The 23,047-nt window shown below is 43.1% G+C and overlaps 1 protein-coding gene across 6 annotated transcripts in view; it reads right to left on the bottom strand.

Annotated features, from left to right (window-relative positions):
* Window positions 1–929: 929 nt before the first annotated feature.
* The window catches only part of glg1a (golgi glycoprotein 1a), a 31,344-nt gene continuing 9,226 nt past the window's right edge, over window positions 930–23,047 (bottom strand). The window contains exons 2-28 of one of the 6 annotated variants that reach the window (XM_071459342.1): window positions 20,999–21,028; window positions 20,022–20,108; window positions 19,531–19,746; window positions 18,131–18,334; window positions 17,858–17,929; window positions 17,362–17,548; window positions 16,584–16,798; window positions 16,269–16,390; window positions 15,906–16,007; window positions 15,413–15,566; window positions 14,772–14,813; window positions 13,897–14,121; window positions 12,236–12,298; window positions 11,654–11,767; window positions 11,331–11,419; window positions 9,762–9,879; window positions 9,219–9,311; window positions 8,441–8,578; window positions 8,020–8,143; window positions 7,791–7,933; window positions 7,393–7,494; window positions 6,548–6,655; window positions 5,995–6,115; window positions 5,649–5,755; window positions 4,460–4,623; window positions 2,850–2,986; window positions 930–1,215 (exon numbers count right to left, since the gene is read on the bottom strand). In XM_071459342.1, the coding sequence (XP_071315443.1) occupies window positions 2,878–2,986; window positions 4,460–4,623; window positions 5,649–5,755; window positions 5,995–6,115; window positions 6,548–6,655; window positions 7,393–7,494; window positions 7,791–7,933; window positions 8,020–8,143; window positions 8,441–8,578; window positions 9,219–9,311; window positions 9,762–9,879; window positions 11,331–11,419; window positions 11,654–11,767; window positions 12,236–12,298; window positions 13,897–14,121; window positions 14,772–14,813; window positions 15,413–15,566; window positions 15,906–16,007; window positions 16,269–16,390; window positions 16,584–16,798; window positions 17,362–17,548; window positions 17,858–17,929; window positions 18,131–18,334; window positions 19,531–19,746; window positions 20,022–20,108; window positions 20,999–21,028 (3,249 nt within the window). In that variant the 3' untranslated portion in view covers window positions 930–1,215; window positions 2,850–2,877. Of the gene's footprint in view, window positions 1,740–2,849; window positions 2,987–4,459; window positions 4,624–5,648; window positions 5,756–5,994; window positions 6,116–6,547; window positions 6,656–7,392; window positions 7,495–7,790; window positions 7,934–8,019; window positions 8,144–8,440; window positions 8,579–9,218; window positions 9,312–9,761; window positions 9,880–11,330; window positions 11,420–11,653; window positions 11,768–12,235; window positions 12,299–13,896; window positions 14,122–14,771; window positions 14,814–15,412; window positions 15,567–15,905; window positions 16,008–16,268; window positions 16,391–16,583; window positions 16,799–17,361; window positions 17,549–17,857; window positions 17,930–18,130; window positions 18,335–19,530; window positions 19,747–20,021; window positions 20,109–20,998; window positions 21,029–23,047 lie in introns of all 6 variants that reach the window. The other 5 variants (XM_071459351.1, XM_071459364.1, XM_071459365.1 and 2 more) reach the window with 5 other exon arrangements.

Here is a 23,047-nt window from a genome sequence, read left to right as displayed (position 1 = left end):
ATGGATCATTGTGGTTTATTGCAACAGGGGTTTAATTAAGCCTCCGTTATGTTCTCAGGTTGCCCATCTGCCCGAATCATTCTCCTGAACGTGATATCTCAGTCACGCCTTTCATTCAGACTCAAGGATGAATCGATTAGAGTTTGGTGGTCATAGGTCAAAGGTTAAGGTCACAGTGACCTCACAAAACATGGTTTTGGCCTCTCAGGAACTCGTCAATGAAATCCCTTCACATTTGGAACAAATATCCACTGGAACTGAAGGTTTTGGTGGTCAAAGGTCAAAGTTTATGGTCAGTGTGACTGGACAAAACACTTTATAGTCATAACTCAAGACTTGACAAAGAAATTATGACCAACTTTCACACAAATGGTTAAAATTACAGGGATGTAACCTGTTCTCTTAGTAGCCTCTCTGGTAACAGTCTATGACATTGTACTTAAAGTTAGTTATTGAGATTTGGGAACTCTGATGTCGCTGATGAAAACGTTCCCATCTACAAATATAAAAATAAAAATCAGACCCAGGTTGTCATGACCACAAAGGTCTTATCAGACAACAGTGGCAATATTTTATTTTTTATTTTTTTTTATTGTCAACAAATCCAATGAAAAGACCAAAATCAACAGTGTGTTAGTCTGTGTCTCAACACTTTGACCTTGAAAAAAAAAAAAAAAAAAAAAAAAGGGTCAGTAAACAGCTGATCACTGTAGTTTTAAATCAAACACACGGAAATAGTGAATTTGTCGGGACTATTTCCAGCAGTGGATTAATCCACATTTGATGCTCTGGTGAGTGTTCGGGGCAGCAGGACAGTGTCTGGAGTCAAAACAATACAGTTTTTGGAAGTTTACTAAAAACACAAAAAATGTAGAATATCACCAGAACTGTGCTTTGACAATTTGAAATGAACAGAGCTGACAGTGGAATAGAAACCTTGCAGACTTTATTATTATTAACAAACTGTCAAATTTCATCTGTACAGAACAACAAAAAGAAACCAAAAATTGGACAGAGGAAAAAAAAAATAATAAAAAAAAAAATCAGATGATCACAAACTCCATGGATTCAGACACAAAAACATTGTTTACAAAAAGATCTTTATCATCACAAACTTAAAATAAATGTTCTAGTCGTCATTGCTTGGAACAAAGAGAACTGCGAGGAACCGGCCAGAGATCACACAGCGTCCCTCTGACACTCACGGTCCAAAATCTGTGGGCAACACACAGACAGACACGTCATCCATTGCACACTTACACACACTCAAACACACTCACATGACCACATGCTCCTCTGCTGGGCGCTGCAGGGTGGTTCTGGGATGTTCTGTACAGCGGGATCCCTCAGTGGGACGGTGAGTAGGCACGCTTTGATAAAACCGACGTCAGATGGGGAACAAAAGCAAAGGCAGTTCAACGAATCAGAACGTCTCATTTTTCAAGCAGGGAGGGCAGCGCTCACCACACCAAGCTTCAACAATTAGAAAAGAAACAAACAGTACAGGCTAACTGCATGGTACATAGTTTACAGTATGTCATCACTCAGTATAGTACACATCATGTACATGTGTTCGGCTCGAGCTGGGAGAGGAGAGACTCTTGTTTAGCGTTTTCAGTCGGCGAAGTCGCTCAGATGCACAGAGACCAAAAGCTCAGCAACACTGCGACTCTGATGTGCAATAAAACCGAAACCTCGACCGCCTTCTTCCTCCTGCACTTCCTGTTTGGCTGTCCCACCTATGAGGACGTAAAGGATGTACGTTTTAGTAAGATGTCCCCTGTTTGTGTTCATTTTTTTCTGGCTGCGTGACTGTGAAAAACTTGAGTTGTGCTTCAGCCAGAGAAGGTAGATCATCATGTTTATGCGGTGGCGGTCAGAGGTCAACACACTGCAACTTCAGAAAACACAGACAAAACACAAACACATTCAGGAAACATCATCAATTTGACAACACATGCTGCAAATACGACACAACAGAAAAGTTTGCAGGGGACACAAAAAACTGATGAACCTGCTGGGACGTACTTGTTCAGATTTGTGACTTTTAAAGTTGGAAGCACTGAACAGGTGCACATTACAATACATTTATTATAACACTTCAATGCAAGTGTGTTGCAGCCGGGTTCATCACTTTTTTGTGTCCTCTGCAAACTTTTCTGTTGTGTTGTGAGTATTTGCAGCACGTGTTGTCAAACTGATGAAGATGTTTTCTGAATCTGTTTGTGTTTTGTCTGTTTGTGTTTTCTGAAGTTGCAGTGTGTTGAGCTCTCAGGGCCACCGTACATTTAACAGCGAGCTGTAAAACATCCGGGAATTCTGTCATGAAATGAAGCGTTTGACCACTGCTACTGCACTTTTGGCGTCTTGTAAACTCAAGGTTTGGGCACTTTGTGTGCATGACACGAAATTGAAATGCATATTAGACCATCCTATGGTCCACCTGCTTTGCTTTTCAGGCGATCTCAGCCCGGCCCTTCAGTCAGCACCAGAGGTCAACTGACTGCTCACACCGGCTCAAACAGGTCAGATGTGAAACGATATGTTCGTTACAGCTAAATGAAACTGTTTCCTCAACTTTCTGAGTTGTAGCTACGTGAAATGAACTTCCTGTTTGGTCTTGATGTCCACATCACCGATCAGCTTAAATATGTACCCACCAATGGTCCTCCTCAGAAGTAAGTATCCTCACAATTTTAAAGATCCACTTTGACTCCAAAACTACTGATCTTTTTTCTTTTTTTAAGTGGATCATCATTAATCAACAATCATTAATTTCTCTGGACACTGTCACTCAGTTTCTAATGTGCTGCTGTCGTCCCAATCACTAGAGCAGAAATCTGACTCACTCTGCCTGCCAAAGGGGCGTTCACTGCCCTACGGCTGCTGGAGCAGGTTGACACCTGGAGGATGCTGAGCCTTCGCCGCCTGCTTCCTCCCCCTTCCCTCCCTCCTCCCCCCTGGAGCAAGGAGGGGCACTCGCTTGCTGGAGAAAAGGCAACCAGAGAACATTCAAATCATAGAAAAAAAAAAAAAGAAAAACTTTGTCCATTAGTAAACAAATAAATAAGGCTAAGACAAAACAATATATATATATTTATAGATATAAAAAAAGAAAGAAAAATGTGCAATGATTCCAGTATCATCTTTACACAAAAATGTTCACATCTCTATAATAATCTAGACTCTTTAATTTCTTTATTCTGTTTTTTTTCCTGCATTGCTCTCAGCTTTTCTGTACCAACCAGCGTGATACCGACAGCCACTCTGCAGGTTCATGACCGGGGGAAAAAAGAACAGAGAGAGACAGAGAGAAACAAGCCAGTTTGTCCAGTATGTCTGCTCCACCCAGTTCAGCTTCAGACTGGGACCACTAATGATTCTGTGGCACCATGGAAAAACCCACCATCGCCTTGAAAGGCGGCCAGTGTGATGCCAAACAAGAAATGGGATAAACTGGGAGGAGCAGGTGGACGTGGTGCGTTTATGGCACAAGTTAGGCTGGGAAAAAAGGGAAAATAGTTAAAAATAAATACAAATTAAAGGAGAGTCGAGGTTGCCAGGTCTGCCGTTTCAAATATAAAAAATAAAACTAACCACAAATAATTCCCATTGCAGGAAGAGCTTTGAGCGAACTGGCCCCCCCCCCATCTCAACTGTGGCTCGGCGGAGGGCTCGCTGGTTGGCACCGCCCGCCTGGCAGTCCCATGGCGATATAATCTAACTAACACACATCAGCCCAAAAACAAAAGATATATCCACAGCCAAACAACCCCCAAAAACCCTTTACGCAGGAGGACAAACTAGAAGAAGATGGTGGTAGAAAGACAGTTTCACACACACTCACTCACACGCTCACACACACATACACACATCATTAAAATACTGGAGTCATTAAACTGCTCTATACATGAGCATTTCCCCATCCCACTTTCTACACATTTACACTTTATATGATTTCATTCACCTCCCTCACCCCTAAATGACCTCTGACCCCGTATCCTTACAAACCCCACTACCTCCTCCCCCTCCCTCTCCTCACCCACCCCACCCCCAACCACAGCGAAGGGGGCAGACATAACAAAAAAAGTGTAAGAGTAAGCGCTCAGAATCGAAGGTCAGCAAGAGAAGAAGAATCAGAAGGAAAAAAAATCAAAAGATGCAGCTGTGGTGGTGGGCGTGGCCTCCTCGAGAGTGGGCGGGGCTCATGTAGAAGCAGCACAGGTGAGTCACCGATCATGCCCACTGTCTCTTGCGGGAGTGTCAGTAATGTCCTTCCACCGATGTAGGAAGCAGCGAGTGATTATAAATGAAATGCAGCGAGAAGAGTTGAAGCGGCAGGTGGAGTTTTTGTGGCTGTCAGGGGGGGGAAATGAGGAGGGGGGGGGGGGGGGGGTCTCCTTCAGCTTGGTTGTTTCTCCTGTGGGCGTGTCCTGAGCCCGGAGTAAGCATGGTCTACCTGTCCTTCAGCTCCTGAGTGACGCGTTTGGTGAATCGGCCGCAGAGCAGCCCCAGCATGAAGAGCAGCGCCACACCTGCACCAATCACAGTCAGGATGTAGTTCTTGGATGGTGATGTCATCACCTGCATGGCCAGATCTGAGAAACCCTCGGCGGGAGCCACCTGGCGGGACATAAGGACAAGACAGTGTGTGTTAGAAATATTCTCACCTGTCGAACATGGTGAATTCAGTCCAGGGGACGAGGACACCAGGTAAACATGGAGGAAGTTTGTATTATGGAGGGGAAAGTAGAAATAAAGTCTCAAATATAAACCTGTCCCAAATAAGGCCCCGCCTGTCTGCCACTTTCAAAATAAAAAACTTGTTTTATTACGTTGATTTCAAAATAAAAGCCCATTTGAAACTAATTTTATGCAAAATCCAGTTTCAAAATAAAAGGCCATTTTAGGCACAATTACTTACTTATAATAATTTCAAATAAAAGCCAATTTAAACAGATTTAATGCAGCACATTCAATCATTCCAAAATAAAAGCCTAATTTTTGTGTTGACCCATGCAGTTTTAATATAAAAGCTTAATTTTAACCAGACTGTATGCAGCTTATTTGAAACTCAAGATAATACTCCTGTTAAACTTTAAACGGATGTTATGTAGCTCACCAAAGAAATCAAAAGCCAATTTAATAAATCAATTTCAAAATTAAAGCCCCTTTTATGAGTTTTGTATGCATTATTTTGACTGAATTTCAAATTAAATGCCAATTTAAAACAGATTCTTTGCAGCTTATTAAGTCAACTCAACCAATTCCGAAATAAAAGACCCTCAAAAACAATAGGGGTCAATTAATCAACTTTACATTGATTAATATAACAGATTTATGATAATTAAAAACTACTTTAAAACTGACACATTACATCATCATTATGTCATTTTAAACAGGGTTTTAAGCAGCTGATTTCATTAATAACAAAAAGTGAAGATAACTTGTTTCTTATGGTGAATAGTGTCGCACACACAATATTTGGGGTCACACACAGTTGTCTCCACAGACTGAGAAACTAAACTGTTGTTTCTGCGCTGAGAAAAGCTTGGTGTGTCTCCTGTCCGTCACATCACCACCAGCCGTGTTTTCACAGTGTTTGGAGGGTTTTCACGGACAGCGTGAAGACCCTGTGGTTCGTGTACCTTGGCAGCGTAGCTCCACATGTCGATGCGATCCTGAAGTCTCTTTTTGCACTCTGGCTGCAGACGAACACGTTTGTCCTGCAGCGCCTCCATGAGACACGACATCTCTGAGGAAACAAACACGACATTACACACATTCACTTGGGTTAGGAGCCGTTTAATCATTTAGTTTTAACCAGGAGGGTCTAAACTCTCATTTAAATGCTTGTCTTTTTGTTCTTACCTGAATTTAAGAACAAACTGTTTTCTATTTTATATCTTTTAACGGATTTACAACAGCATCACAAGAAACCAAGAGAGGGGATAAAAACTTTTGATGTGGGTCTGTGTTTGTTTGTGGACTCACGGCGCCCCCTGCCGGGTGGGATGGCTGCACAGTGGTGTTTGATGTCCAGGGCGCAGGCTGTGTGAAGGACAGGGTCAACAAAGATGTCCGCCTTACTTTCCTTCAGCATGTTCAACACCTCCTGCAGGAGGAGGAGGAGGAGGAGGAGGAGGAGGAGGGGGAGGAGGAAGACATTGAGTTGGAAAAACAAATTTTAAAAGAGGAAAAGGACGGAAAGCAGGAAAAGAAGGAAAGAAAGAAAAAAGGGAGGATGGAGAAGTTGAGGAGGAGGGAATGGAGGATGAGGATAAATGGAAGAGAAGGGGAGGAGCAGAATAAAGAAGATGAGGAGAAAAAGAAGGGAGAGAAAACAGAGGGTGTGTGATTGAGAATAAAAATCCAGGGATGAAAAAGAAAAGTTTTAAACTTTTTTTTTTTATGTAAACTGAGTTTTGTGTTCATGCCAGCAAAATGAATTGTGTTTTGAAATCAGTGCCTGTAACGGCTGTGCGTCCTGTTGCTGACGTTTACTTGACCCTCAGAGGTCAGTGAAGGCAGCACTGGGTGTGTTTACCTTCTTACATCCTTCCTGTTTGATCTTCAGCAGGTTGACTTTCAGACACTCCTCCACCTGCCCTGTCTGCTCCTGAGCTGCTGCCTCCTCCGGACACAGCCTGGAGATCTACACACACACACACACACACGATCAATAACCTGCTCACTGTAAACACAGCTGATCGTTATTTTCATGATTTCCCTCTGAGAAATTGTGAAAAATTGACTTTCAGCGGTTCCTCCAGATTCTTCCACTCAGCTTCTCTGAATCTTTGTTCTGTGAGTCTGATGATTTGTGGATTTGTGGCATCAGTTGTGTAAATTTCCACTTGTCGAGTTTCATTAAGATCAGTCTGCTTGTGAAGTCTGACACAGTGAAGTGTAGGACCGGCAGCACCGCAGGACATGGTGTGGATGAAGGAGCTGAACTGACATCCTTTATTTTTGTATCACCTACATTTATGTAATAGATTCATTCTATTGTTTTATCTGAAGTGTTGATCTCCACCAGAAGATATATTTGTGGTTTTAAGAACCAAAAACCATCTCAGCGTAGATTTACATCTCAAGACTATTTCCAAAATTCACAGAGTTTCAATGTCCCCAGAAAAGATTAAATTAAAGTTCACACTTCCACGTTTCTTCCTCTAAATTTAGCCCAAAGATTTGAGCCCGTCACAAACAGGTTTCACCTAAACATTAAATGAAAGGTGTACAGTAGTTTCTTCTCTTCAACAGATTAATGTAGTTTACTGTTTTGTTCTAACAGGAAATGAGCTCAGAACGACAAACTTTAAAACCTATACTCCACAGTGTGTTTTCAGTGTGTTTTCAGTGTGTGTGTGAAAATAGAAGCGTGTGAACCTCCTGTGTGCAGTGGATCTGCAGCTGAGGGTCCAGTCTGTAGTCCAGCGCCGACTCCTGCAGGATGACCCGAATCTGATCTTCGCAGTCTGAAGACAAACGCTGCCACAACACAAACACACAAGTATTTTTAGTTCCAAACAATTACTTCAAGACATAACTGCTCATCTCTGTGACTTCGTAGTTTTAGATACATCAATGATGATTTAATATTCAGATTGATTTATAACACAGAGACTTGATGCTTCTCCTCTGATATATACACAAAAATGAACTGAAAGTTCAGTAACATACATGATGATGAAACAAGAACTCAGTAACTTCAGTTCCCATCATGCTTTCTTGTGCAACATAGACATTGTGTGTTTCTTCACCATGAGATCAACAGGAACTCTGACCTGGTCGGCGTATTTCAGTTTGAGGCAGGAGATGACCTGACCCTCCAGCTCGCTGTCCGCTGTCGCCTTGTTCAGGATGGACTGACAGAATTTTGGGATGTCGGCTTTACAGGCTTTCCTCAGCACCGGGTTCAGCCTGTAGTCTGGACACACATACACACACACACAGTCAGCGGTCATACTTGTGGTCCTGATGATGTTGAGAGACTCGGAGTGTGCGTTTGTGTACCGGTGTTCTGAGTGATCTGTCTCTTGGTGATCATCTGTTTGCACTTGGGATCCATCAGCTCGCTGTTCTTGTTCTGTTTCAGACACTGAAGAACGTTCTTCCCCTCTGACTCTGTACAGAACCGCTGGAAAACACACACAATAGCTGTCACGCACACACACCCTTAAAAAAAACAAACATTAGACACTAAAGCAGCCGGAAACCGCTGCTACTAAATGACAGTAATGGTGATTAAAACTCATAGTTTAATGTGCATCATGATTTAGGCTCCTGAGTGTAGTGAACTGAAAACAACTGGAGAACATTCTGGACTGTAACTACATCTACCAATGAAAAACAAACCATTCTACATCCTACTCTGTGGAAAAGGAGGGTTCCCCAACGTTTCCTGATCACTTGACCCTGGTTTCTCGGGACCTACCCTGATCATGTGCTTGCAGACTCTCATCAGCTGGTAGTCCAGCTCAGGATCAACCATCTCCACCTCCTGCAGCTTGAAGATCCGCTGGTGGCAACGTGAAGTCAGCTGACGCTTGTTCTCCTTCAGACACTCGATGACCTGCAGAGAGGCAGATGAACAGATTTGACTGTCGGAGAATCACTTGAAATTTACATGACATGGAACAAATGTGTCAACGAGGAACGGCTGACAAAGTGTGGGATAATTTGGTTCCCTCAATCTTATCGTGGTAAAGAAAAGATAATTTACTTTCCTCTTGCAGCTCTTTGAATTTGATGGTTTTAGTAATGATCATGAGTTTGAATATTCGTCCTCAGAGTACAGGAGGTCTCTGCTGACGATACTGTTTTATATTGTTTTAACTTAATTTTTTTTAAATATATTTTTAGATGTACTGTATATGTGTCATCATCACCAGTGCGTACCTGTGACCTGTGTGTTGATGTCTGCATGTAAACAAAATTTTATAACAATATTAATAATAATTTAATTAGGTTGATCCCTACAGGTTTAAACCTCAGACTGTAAATAAAGATGGACGTAGCCTCTGTGACATCACTGAAGAGCTGCTCCTCTGTCACCATCTTGCAGCTTTCTGCTTTTGGTTTAAAAAGACAAAACTTCCACTTTCTGGATTTTGTAACCTCCACTGCTTCACTGCAACAGTTTAGACATGATCTGCAGTTTGAACAAGCAGAAGTGTGTGTGTGTGTGTGTGTGTGTGTGTGTAGCTGCTGACCTGTGCGTTGCCATAGGCGACATTCTGACACAGTCTCGTGATGTCCTGTTTACAGGAGTCGTACAGCTCCGGCTCCAGACGGATGTCCTCTGACTGCAGGGATTTAGAGAGGATTTAGTGGATTTACAGAAAAAACAGACACAAAGAAAACAAGAAAAACTTTTAATCTGTGCAGACGAGAAAAAGAAACTCAAACATCTCAACTCCTCCAGAGATTAATAGTCGGATAAAGACAGTCATAAGAGCTCAGAAAAGAAAAGCAGAAACGTACGCTAAGATCTCTACTGAGCTTTTACAAATGTTTGACTGGAAAATTAAATCCTCTAAACTGAAATCCTGCCTGATGTTGGAAAACACAACACAGGTCATAAGTTCATTCTCATAACAGGTCAACTACCAAACTGTTCTCTGGTTTCTGGCGTTCAGGCTGACATTTACTTCGGTTAGACTTCCTGTCTCTGTGTTGCTGTTTAGTCTCTGGGTAGCGGCTCGCTGCCCCTGAGCGCTGACTTGACTGTGATTGTGCTGTGTCAGTGAACGTACCATCTCCACCTCCTCCACCCGCAGCTGCTTACGACATTTGACGGACACCCGCTGCTCCTTGGCCTCCTGCAGCGTGTCGTTCCTCACCGTGGTGCTGAGGCAGATCACGACGTCCACCCTGAACGACAGGAAGACATGAGGTCACTCACACAGTCTGAAATACACGTTAACATGTCAAGATTGTTTTTAAACTGGAAAGTCTGTCTGTTGATGAGTTGTGGGATAAACAGCAATTTCAATGTGTTTGGCTTCCAACTTTTCATCTTGTGACCCTGTAAAAACAAACTGGTCTCATCACAGGTTTCACAGGTCTACCAGCAGTTCAACAAGAGGGCGTCCCTCTCAGATCGTTAATAATGTCTGGAGAGGTCTGGGGGGGCAGACAGTGCACAGATTAAACCCCTTTTTACCCTGAACTGGTCCAAATATCACTTGATATTCAGTCTGATTGACCTGGCTGTTTCTGGTTGGTCGGTCCTCTGCAGCTTGAGCAGTTCCACTTCCTGATTTCCTGCCGTCAGGGGACATGTCACACGCTGTAACGAGCTTGTTTTGATGTTACTGCAGTAATGTTTCACACTGAGCTGTGATATAAAACTGGACCTGGCTGCAGAACAAACAGAGCAGACTGTCTGCAGCTCCATATTTTCTTCTCTGTTCACAGCAGAGCGAACAAAGAGAGAAAAACGCTGCCTTTTTCTCTTTTTCTCTACAGCGAGGATGCAGACGTCTTGTTTAAATTATCTTTAATTAGAATCGTCAGTCAACAAACTGACCTGGGTTAGGACTGGGTCATGTATTGAGTATACTCGGTGTTATTCCACGTGGGAATTAACAGAGTTAACACAACGTATAAAACGCACAGTGTCTGCCAAGCTTTAGAGATGTGAGACTGAAACTTTTATTCAAACTCTATGTAGTTGAGATATCTGGGTTTAAAACAACTTTTGAGACCTCAGATGTAAACTGTGACCTGTTGAGAAGGTCATGAAACACAGGTTGGAAAACACTGGAGTAAATCATGCAGGACTTATGGTGTCAGTCTCATTTAAACCTGATTTCTAACACTATCTCAAATATTTTCTGTTAAAAAAATGAAAAAAAAAAAAAAACACGACCTGCCCAAAACTGACCAGAAATCGCTGCTCAATGTGTTTTCTATGATTCAAGAAGCCAGATTTCAATCTTTTTTTCCAAACTCTTGGTTTGGTGACATTTCCATATTTTCTGTTTTCTGGCCCGCTGGATGGAAAAAAGCTGTTGGCAGCAAACCTTATAATTCAGTCACCACTCTTCCTCTGGCACACTGAGATCTGAAAACCTCGAGAGGAGGAGTTCTGACCAGAGCACCTGAAAGCGTTTAAACATGGAAGTTCATTTTGACCTTTGGGAAGATGTAACAAAATAATCTGGGCTCAAAGGTTCACTCTTTAAGGCTGTAGATGCAGCTAAAAAGGAGCCAGTCAGTCTGAGCCTGGATTGTTTTGTTGCACATTTGATAAAATGACAGAAGTGACAGGTGATTTTTTTTATTTTTTGAATATTTAAGGCTTTGATGTTGTGTCTTACTTCTTCTTGATGTTGGGACACAGTTTGAGGACGTCCTCCTTGCAGGCCGTCTTGAACTTGTAGGAGAAACGGAAATCTTTGATCTGAATCTGAGGACAGAAAGACAGACAGAGCTTCATCAGTGATGAATTCTGCAGGTAAGACAAACACCTGCACGTTTGCACCGTCATTTATGTCACATGACTGAGTGTTAGGTTGAGTTTTTTTTAATAGTGATAAGCAACAAAAGATGTTTTTTTTGTTGTGACTGAGGCCCAACAGAAGTGTTTTCTTTTCCTGTTGAGCTAAAACACAAAACAACACATTTCCATCAGGCTGCTCACCAGCTGGAAGTGTGTCACTCCCACTGCACACTTCTCGTTCATCTCCTTCTGGTGCTTGTTCTGGACCAAACACTCCATCAGATCACCAGTGTCAATCTGATTATCAGCCACCTCCTGGCAGAGACAGAACACAAAAAAAAGGCAGTATTTACATGGAGTTCTGAATCACTTTCAATGAGTATCTTTCTCTTTCACACCTTGTGAGAATATAATAAATATGAAAAACACAAACCCAACAGATAGCTAATAAACCAAAGCATCGAAAATCATAGAAAAATTAAATATTGCATCATTTAATGTAGATACTATTACATCAGTGAGTAGATCAGCAACTTAACTGATGTGTAACACTGAGCACAAAAGTCTGTTACAACCAGATCAACAGCCACCACAGTATGAACAGTACTGAATGTAAACAGAAATGATCCAGAGTTAGATAAGAGTGTCTGCTCCTCTTCACTTTGTTCACTAAGCATTGACGTGAAACTCCTGCTTTCTTCTTTCACTGAAGCATTATGCCTTTTTTTTTTCCACCGACTCAAACTGGATTTCAGAAGAACTGTGAGACAGTGAATTTCTTACGTGGCAGTGGGTCTGGATGACGGGTTCACAGGCTCTCATCAGCAGCGCCTCAATCTGAATATCCTGAGGACAGAACAGAGTGACACAGTAAGATCATCAGTTCTGGTTAATATGGTCAAAAAAGTTAGATTCAGTTAGAGGAGGTTCCCAACCTGGGGAGTGGGACCTTTAAGGGGTCCCCAGATAGAAATGAAGCGTCACAACAGCATTAAAGAGATGATGGAAGAACAAACATTTTTCTTTTACATGACTGCTTTCAGACTTTTGGTCTAATTTCTTTCAGCTTCTGAAAATCCTTCAAAAACAGCAAACTGAAAACTGCTGTTCACAGTTCACGTCCACAGCATCATCTGTGACAAGTGACTGATTTGCTTTGGGTCACAAGCCAAAAATGCTGTGAACCACTGAGTTATTCAGCTCATTTATCACTTTGAAACATTTTGACATTTCACTGCTTCTACACAGACGCTGTTGAGACTGACGCTGAGCTTTGTGCTGGAGCGGAGGAAACTAGAAACTGACAGACTCAGCTTTGCAGCTCTGCAGAGATATGACACAGAAAAATGCTGATCTGAACTGATCAATGGTTTGACAGGAAAATTTGACAAAAGATGTTCCTACAAATGATTCTCTGAGATGATCTCATCTCTCAAACAGGTCGTGGTTGTGATTTATCTGGATGTTTTACTTGTTAAGAGCCTTAGTGAACTGTGTACAATGACTATTATTATACTACCATTTACAGTACAGAGTTTTTATAGTTATAGTTATAGTAACATGCAGTCAACAAACTTGAATGTTTTAGACTGATAATCTTTTTACATCAAAATTTGTGGGTTTTTTTAAAAAATGCGGGTAAACCTAGTAAAAAGGTGTTTGACTCCTTTTACACTGCCAGGGGTTTGTCTGAAAGGACACACACAACTGCAGTTACAGAGCACACACACACACAGGTGCAGGGGAGAAAGAGTGAGCTGCTGGACGCCGTGCAAACAAGTCCGACGCGTCACATCCCCACGTTGGTGTTCCTGTCAGTGTGAGACGCTTCGATCAGTGATTGTGTGTTTTTGAAACTTATTTCAGGGCTGCAGCTCACTCTTTCATCTCTGAGAGCTGTGATGTTTCTGGTGTAACGCCACGGTGCTGGGGAGGTGACAGAGGTCAAGTGTTTGTGCTCTGACAGACATCACAGCAGGAAGAGGGGGAAAAATTTGCATGTTCGCCTGGCTGTTGTGTTTACATCACGGCCGATCGGGGCCAGAGCTGATAAATATCCGCATCTACTGCAGACCAGACTGCGTGACCAGGATGCAAAAGCTGATTGCACCCTTTTCCATTGCCGACAAAAACTCAGTGTTACTGGGACTTAACAGGTTTTTATACCAGTGGATTTAACAGAAAATGCTGCGAGAAAGAGGCGAGAAAGACATTTATGTATAGTTTTTTTCCCCCAAAAACATTTTGAATAGTGTCCTTCAACAGCACTCAGTGAACACAATCAACAATCGAGGGCTTTTCAGGCTTGACACTGTGCACAGCACACTCCAGACACAAATCTGCTCAGAGTTAATGTGTGGTATGAATTTGAGGCAGATGTCAGATCTTATTGTTTTTCTTTTTGGGGAAGCAGCAGCAGCAGCAGCAGCAGGTGTGGTAGTTACCTCTGACTCCAGCTCGGTCAGGTTTCCCACCACATCTCTGCAGTCAGACATCAGATCCTCCAGGTGGTCCTGCAGACACTCCAGCTCTTGTCCAGCCTCCGTCTTCTCACTGCACCACTTCCCCAGGTCGGTCATACAGCGTCTCTGCAGCTCAGGGTCCAGCTTCACGTCCAGTGCCCTCTGGTGGAGAATCCTCTGCACCTCCACCTTACAGTCCCTGGAGAGCTGCAGGAGGAGTCACAATGTCCAGTTAGAAAAATACCTCCCCCCTTTTACTGTCCACAGAGGCCTTAAACTGACACTCCACTCTAGAGTTTTAGTATTCGTGTCCTTCACAAACTGCAAACTGTAGATTTATAAGTAACTTCATTTAGATAGAGACAAAGTGCTAAAAGACAGAGGTAACAGACATCACAGACAGACAGGAAAAGAGTAAAACTTGAGGTAATGATTCGTCAATTTTCCTAATTATGGCTGAACACATTGTGCCCAGAGCTGATCCTAACGTAGATAGACTGCTGCTTTTCCTCGTGAAGGAGGAAACTACAACCTTCAGATGGTGTGTTTGATACTAAAACACTATATTTGAGTGGAGTATCACTTTAAGGACATGATAGCACATGTAACACTGCTGATTATTAAGAACTTAATTCGCTGCAGTTAATTAATCAGCGTAACCACATCAGGATTATCCAGGATTGGAGCTTTGTGTTGATTCTTCACATCACAGTTCAGCAGCTCACTTCACTTCCTCATGCACCAATAGCAGATAGGAATTATCACAATCACTTCCCCTACAAACCACCAGTCATTGTGACAGACGTGTCTTGTTTCCTGTGATGATTATTATCAGTTCAGCGACAGAACGTACTCACAGTGCCACCATGGTTTCCTGCTTCAGACGCCCCACCGGGGAGCTACGAGAATATTCTCTGGTCAGTGAGAAAGTTCACACAAGCTTCCTGTGTATTTACCATTGTTTTTATCTTCCTCTGCTGTAAATAATGCACGTTTGAATTATTTGCTGATGCTTTAAAACTAACTTCCAGGGAGTGTAAAAGCACAAAAAGCCTCAACTTCAGTTCATAAACAGCAAGGAGATAAATGTTCAGCTTCCAGTCCTTAGTCCTACTGGTATCTGGTCATTAGTCCATTATTTTGAGACCTCCACCCTCCAACTTTAGGTGAATCAATGGCCTTTTGTTTGTGGTGCTCACAGTGTTAAATATATTTACATGTGAAGAATTCAACAGCAGATCTAACCCTGTCACACAGAATTATTATTCATTCACCACCACGTGAACAGATTCTGTATTTACTTCTACACTGGGTGGAGAATAGTAATAAGAACGAAGTCTCAATAAACCCAAATGTCATAACTTTAATCTGTATTGACAGACACCTCCGCTGGTAAGTGGGAATTTATGACTAATCTGTGTGAACTGATCTTTTAAAAGGTGAGAGATTAGCTCTAATGTCTCCCTGAGCTCCTGGAGCGATCGTGGCAGAGACTCACCCTGCGTCCCTGCTCCACAGAGCGGTAAGCGTGGCGGTACAGGCAGGAGAAAATGGCGCCGGGCGGCATCATCTCGCTGGTCTCGTTCCAGCCGTGAGTGTGACAGAGCCGAGCTGCATCACCCTGACATTTCTTATACAGGATGGGATCCAACCTGGGCAGCGACACAGGGGATGATTAACAGGCTGGATTATTCACGCTGAGAACATCGTGTATCAGTACACAGTCATGGTGTTTTATATTAATAACTAATGTGGCAGCACATTGACCACGATACATCTGCAGTGTCGGTTATGGCGTCGATCCATGAATCAAAAACAAGTTAAAGCATCATCAAGAAGCTGAAAATGCATTTAAAAAATAAGATGAATTTAGTCACTGTGGCTTCAAGTTTCCAATCTAAACACTGTTAGTGTTTAACTGCTGTTGTGTTTTTGTGTATTTTGTCTTAACTGTCAATCAGCCTGTGTGTTAACAGGTGAGCAGGACTCACTTCCAGTCCCTGGCGATAAAGTACTGCAGCTCCAGCAGCCTGTGTTCACAGTCCTCCACCATCTTCTCGGTGTAGAGATGCTCCATCAGACATGACAGGATCCTGCAGGAGTGACAACACAAACATATTCACGTCTAACTGAGGCGATGCAGCGAAGTCACAGCATTGCAGACTCGCACATCAAACTTTAACAGTTCAATATTCATTTAGACTTTCACAGTATAAACCACTTATCCTGAGACATCAAGTCTTTACTCTGAGGAAAATATGTGATTTACTAAAATACACCAGCAACACCAGATAAACCAACAGTATCAAAGTCTGTGGGATGAAAAGTCACTGAGGAGCGTGAAGAGGACTCACATGGGGTCTCCGTTTCGGATGTGTTTGCAGGCGGTCTGGATGACGGACTCACAGGCCTCGTTCAGCGCTCGGTCGATGCGGTAGTCGGCTCCGGGATCGGCCTCCTGGATCAGAGTCTGGAGCTGAGGACAGAAGAAAATAACAAACATACATCAACAGTAGAAATCAGCTTTCCTCTAGTGGTTGCTGAAAGGCATCGTGGGAAATGTAGGAAGGCATTTACTGTGGGAGGTTAACAGTAGGTCTGGTATTAAGAATTTACAACATCTGGGAACTAAATAATTTCAGTTTTCCCTCAGACTTCTACACACTCACCGCCCTCTGACAGTTGGGGTCGATCGCGCCCATGTCTCCTCGGCCGACCCTCATCAGGCAGTGCAGCGTTCGTCCTTTGCGGTGCAGACCGGAGCAGTGACCCTCGATCTCGCTGCGGCACTGCAGCACGATCTCGGGACTCAGAGAGAAATCCTCCATCAGCATCCGCCTGTAGTCCATCATCTCGCCCTGACACTCGCCGCTGACCACACGACCTGAAAACACACGCGGGCACGCAAACATTATGTATGAAACAAACTCAACAAACACAATATTTTATCAAAGATAACAGACTGAAGTTGATGAAGTCAATCATCATTTTTTAAATTGAGCTATTTAAAAAGAAGCTGAGCAGGATGTTCAGGCCTCATTCAAAATGATGCAGACTGAGGCTTTATAGTGTTTATATATATTGTCAATTTAAAACATTTATTTCACATGCTAGACATAAAGATATTATGTTTATGTTTCCACTTTCTCTATTAATTAATTCAGGATTTAATTTTTTCTCTGTTTTATGCCATGAGACAGGAACATTTTTGCATTACGGCTGCAAAAAGGCAACCTCACTTCTCCTTTTTCACTGTGTATTTCACTTAGACTAGAGCCAGACTGACAGGCAGGAAGGAGCTTATCGTTTGACAAGTCAATTAATCACAAGTGAAACAGACTAGTGACTGACGGGTAATTCAGCTTAATAGTGGCCTTAGACTGTCAGACAAACAGCTGAGGACGTGGATTAGTGGTTGGCCGGACAGTGATCGACAGGCTCGCTCACCTCGATGCACAGCGGACTCCAGACACAGCAACAGGTAGGACAGACGAGCCTCTCGGGCTCGGGGCATGTTGGTGTCCACGCTGCAGCGGTATTTCCTCAGGTCCGACTTGCAGGCTTTGGCCAGCGAGTAGCTCACCTTGTAGTCCTGAGCGATCAGCTTCTGCCTGGTGGTCAGCGCCTCGCGGCACTGAGGACGCACAGCAACACAACAGAGACAGTAACTGTCAGATTGGATTTTTCATAAAGTTGGTTTTCGATGCGACAATCGACCTTCAGCGCTACATTATCAGTCATTCTTTGGATATTATTTGGATATTATTTCACTCTGCAGCAAACATGAGATTTTAAAAAGTAACCAGGGCTACAGCTTGTTCAAAAACTATTTGTGTATCACGACGTTACATTTTCAAAACTTTTCACCTGGAGATGCTCAAATAAATTTTGCATGCTTCTCCAAACTCACTTAATAAGAGGTGATTCAATGAACAGCACTCACCCTCTCAGACATCGCCTCCTCAAACTTGTGATTGAAGAGACATTTGTAAACTCGTCCCTCCCCGGCCAGAGTCTGGGAAAAGAAAAACACTTATTTTACTACAGTATGTGAAAAATGTCTTGATTTACTTTAAATCAGTCTTTTAGTCAGTAACTGAGAGTCAGTTAAAGTCACAAACCTAAAAAAATGCATTTGTCACAAAGCCATAACTCTGGATTCATTATAACTATCAGACTTCTCATGGTGGATACGTGGCTAAAACCAAATCCTCACATTTTCACAGAAGCGTTCGCGGTCCTCGCGGCAGGAGAAGTAGAGGTAGCGGTCCAGGTGGAAGTCATCTGAGGAGAGCTCGGCGACTCTCATGATGGCCTTTTTACAGTCGTCCTTGATGGCGTGCGCTCCCGGCTGCTCCTCGGCCTCCCGCACCAAACCTTTCTCCAGACAGGCGATGACCTCGCCCTGAGAGTGGATGTCCTGCACAGAGGACACAGGTGCAGCAGAGTTACAGCAGGGAAGGTTATGTCTCAACAGCTGAAGGGTTCAATGACGATTCTGTGTGATTTAACCCTGTTAAATTCTGACTCGTCCTGGTTGTTTAGAGGCTTTTCCTCCTTGAAAATGCTTCTGTACTATTGAACAGGTTGTATGGTTGTATGACTGGAGGATAATGATGCCACAGCTATATCATTGCAGTTTTTTGTCCTTCGCTTTGACAAACCTTCGCAGTTCTTCACAAAGGGTCAGTTAAAAGGTCAGTTCACCCAAATTCAATTAACCCTTTTCCACAAACAGCGTCGCAGTTCGTTACTGTGGATTGTTTCTGTGCAGATTTCATTCATTCCAAACTGACGTCAGTTTGTTCTGTGGATTAACCAGAGTCAGTGAACTCACCCTTTAGGTGATTCGTCCTCAGGAGGCGCAAAACTTCACATGTGAAAATACAACTTTTTCACATATGTAGTGGTAGGTCTGATCTGAGGATCTTATATTGTGGACGATTTGACTTTGTCATATGATCTACTTTTCAGATGAGTCTATCCAGCTCTGTCTGAGTTATATATAGAGTCAACATGGTCAGTCCAATCTCCACCACACAGAAATGAGCCGCCATGACAAATTCCTGATGATGAAACCAACCCCATTCCCTCCCTGACAAATAAATCATTTGCTTGAGTTCTAATTGTGCCAACGTGACATCCCGTAATAACTGCGTGTCTAACGGGCTTATGAGGTTCAGCTTGGCTCAGCAGCAGGAAAACACGCGTTCAGAGGAGATGGATTCGCTCTGCTCGCTGACAAACTGCTGTCAAACTTCTCTTTTCTCACTCCAGCCGAGTCACACTTCGAGGTTCAGACGAGGAAAACTGTTCACTGTGAGAATGACGCTGAATCTCACCAGTCAGCTAATTCAAACATGACCTGTTTTTACCCGCTCAACTTGTTTTTGTAATTGTCAACACAGATGTCTTGTCTTTGCAATACGACAGTTTAGAACAAGTCTCCAAAAGTCTTTTTCTTAATCAAATACTGTATAAGACTCATAACCAGGACGGACTCAATCAGAGCTGTAATTGATTTAATAGAATCTAATTAAACCTCACAGCCCTCCACCATAATTAGTGTGAATGTGAAAGGGTCAAATGTTTTATCTTTTGGTTTCTGCGTCTCACCTTCTCTCCGGTGCTGATGCTGCCACAGCGTAGAGTGTTGATGTCGTCGCGACACTTGTCCATGAATCCGCAGATCAGCCGGTAGTCGCTGAAGACGATGGTGGTCATTTTGGTGATGTACTGGTTGCACTGGTAGTCGGTGATGTTGCTGCGGTGATCCACCAGGCAGGACACCAGGTAGCCCTTCCCCAGCTCCTCCGCCGCACATTCTTTAATCTGAGTGAGTAGCAGACAGCGTCACGACTCTGAACCACAGAGGTTTTTTTTGGTTTGTTTCTAGTTTCTAGGAAGATTTAATTTCTGCTAAATCTTGTTTTGTTCTGGGAGGAATCCAAATATGTTCCAAACATTCCCAAGAGAAGGAGCAGGATTGTTCTGGTCAGCCATGTGTCGTGGCACTAACAGACCAGTCTGAAAACGAGCCAGCTGGTTTAATGTTTCACTATCACTTTCTGGAAGCTGAAATCAAAGGTCTGGTGTTAGTAACTGACCTCAGAGATGGTTGTCTTGCAGACCTCCACAGCTACAGACTCAAACTTGGGGTCGGTGGTCAGGTTCAGCTTGTAGTTCCACAGCAGCTGGAGGAGAGAAGATACATGACACATGTGGATTACACAGATTTATTCGTACTATCTGCTAACTGTACTAACTGACTCTGATCTGGACAATTTCATACTGTCAAAAATGTTTTAATTTTCATTTGACCTCTTCTTTTGTTGATTATCATCAAAAAAAACTGATACTCTGATTCAATGTGGTAAAAGAACAAAGCAAGAAAAATCCCAGGGCTGAGAGAACTTTTTATATAAACTATATAACTTTTTTTGTCATGGCAGATGCTGTGATGTCTGGTCCTGTTTTGACTGAATACAGACAATATATTCACTTTCTGCACCCCCTCACCTGCAGCATAGAGGACAGACCATCAACTGAACACTCAGATCTAAAATAAACAAACCTGGCAGCTCCATACAGCAGAAGGCAACAGAGTAAAGTAAAGCTTTTAAAGAACAAAGCCAGTTTCTGGAAAATCAACCAATTATTAAGTGTCCTTCTGTGCAAACACTGATTTGATTTTCAACCTGAAGAAAGTCCAGACATGTTGGTTAAAGCTGGGCTGAATATGGTTGAAAAGTGGAGGGTTACTTATTATTTTTATACATCTTGGTTCCATAACCAGCTTCTCAACAGCACTTCAATGACAATATGTGCATGAGATTGAAATGCAGTCACTTAAATGTTGAAAGAACATGACAGCAGCATCTAAACTATTATCACTTTTCAATCTAACTTAACCTTGAGATCCGGACCTCAGGATAAAGATCAGTTTATCTCTAAAGTCACACTGATGCATGTGTCTGTGGAAATCTCTGATGCTCTAGGCTGAACATACACTACATGGAACTATAGGATAACAAGATGCATGCTGGGAGGTTGTGTTTTTGGGTGGGACACCAGAAATACTTACATGGTTGCATTCAGCAGCAATCTCAGTTTCCTGAAAGAGAAGGAAAGGAGCGGTTAGAGATGACGTCAGGTTCACGGTTGCTCCTGCAGAGCTTCATGTCATTGAGTTCAGTTAAGAGGTTGAGCTGTGTGAGGGAACATATGGCCACAAGGCCCACAGTCCATTGCAAGCTTGTCTGCGGTGTGGTGGTGCATTCAGGTGGTTATCGTTGAGTGTAGCAGCAGCATCAGGCACTGACGCTGAGTAAAAAAACCTCTGTCGACCCTTCAGGTGAAGAGATTAATGCACCTTTGCCCCAGCAGCCCTCTGGAGGATTCACCCTCACAGATGACCACCTTCCAGTGAGGCAGCCCCTGACTTCTGGTGCCACAGAGTTATTCTCATGCAGTTGGTGCTTTGCTGACCTGAGGTGACCTGTCTGACTTTCTGCCTGCAGACCAACAGGCTCCCCTTCCCTCTAACCAGAAAAAAACCCAAATCACTGCTGTATTCCCAGTGGAGGACTGACTGTGAGCGTCTTTGAAATAACTGCTCTGCAGATGGCTCAAAAGTCTCTGACCGTTCACCACATGGCAGCCACAGCATGGGCCAGGAATAGGCTCTCTGTGTGTTTGACTAAGCATGTATGTGTGTCCCATTTACAGTGTATTTTACACACATGTGTCACGATGCTCTTCACACAGACAGTAAATGCAGCGTAATGAGGGGTCGTACTGAGGAAGAGGATGGTACGGGGGCAGAGGACAGACAGATGTTATAAACAGCACTGAGCTGACTCACTGGTCAACGAGGGTGAAAGATAAATAAATACATGTGACCCGTACTAACCCGTAATAGCTGACACACCCACTGCCCACCACCAGAGCAGCACAGAAGTGCTCGCCTGAATGTTGAAGTCTCCTGACATGAAACTGCTTCTTTATGTTCATTAACTGAATGATTCCTGTGTTTTGTTGCCTACAGTTTGGTTTAGAAATACTCAACTTTGTTATATTAATTATAAGAAATTGTCTAAGACACAGTCCAGCACAGGTGCAGAGCAGCTGTCCCACAATGAACTTGATTTATAACAGTCACCACATAAAGTTTCACAGTTTAGAGCCTGAACTCTCCTCTAACATCATCATCTCCTTCACAGATTTTAACACAAAGAAAACAAAAGTCCTCATCGTGGTCTAGCCATAAAATCCGAAATAAAAATCCAGACCGAGACCTCAGCTGGACTGGTGATCGCAGTGGGCAATGGCAGAAAAAAGCTGTGCCAGAGTCTGGTCTGATTCAGGACTGCTTTAGCCGACTTTGCCAGCATTCGGCAGCAGAGCTGAGAGCTCTGGAGAGGTGTGCAGAAACAGGACAGCCTCCTGTTTCTAATACATGTACAGTTGGTTTGCAGTCAGGTCATTTTCAGACAAGACTGGGTTTGCAAAACTTTGTATCCCACCATGCTTTTCCACTCCTGAGCCCATCTGCATACAATAAGACACCCACAAAGAGTCTGATACATGTTCTACCACATTTGCATGGATGTTTTTGGCAAATACAGTACATTTAATGAAAAATAAAACTACTTCATTATCAATGCAAAAGTCCAACATTGCCATTATGTCTGATACAAGTAGAGATATTAAGGGTAAGATAATTTGAAATAAACAGTTAAGTCCTGCAGTTCAGAAACCCATTGTCACATACAGTGGCTCACAGTCAGGAGAGGCAAACCAGGCAAATGTTTGGGCCCCCCTCAGGGGAAGAGGGGTTCCAGATGGCCCTTCATATTGGCACATTTTGCAGTAACAACCACAGCCCCTTAAACCTCCCATAAAGACACTATACAGAGCACTGCTGCTGCCCCCAAACCCCTGGTGATGTGTGCTGTAGCTAGCATCTACCCATTGCCTGCATGTGAGACATTCAGGGAACATCTGTAAATTGCAGTCTCTGCCAATAGTCTGCATTGTCGGGGGGGAGGGTTCTGGGCTTTGATGAGCTTCTTTGCCTGGGGCCCCCTCCAGTCTAGGATCACCACTTTAAAAAAGGAGGAGCTTCACTAGC

This window comes from Trachinotus anak, unplaced genomic scaffold (genome assembly GCF_046630095.1).
Source record: "Trachinotus anak isolate AG129_WGS33_773 ecotype Australia unplaced genomic scaffold, CSIRO_AGI_Tana_v1 ptg000002l, whole genome shotgun sequence".
NCBI lineage: Eukaryota > Metazoa > Chordata > Actinopteri > Carangiformes > Carangidae > Trachinotus > Trachinotus anak.
The sequence above is the reverse complement of the archived record's forward strand: the minus strand, read 5'-3'. Positions and strand labels throughout refer to the sequence as shown.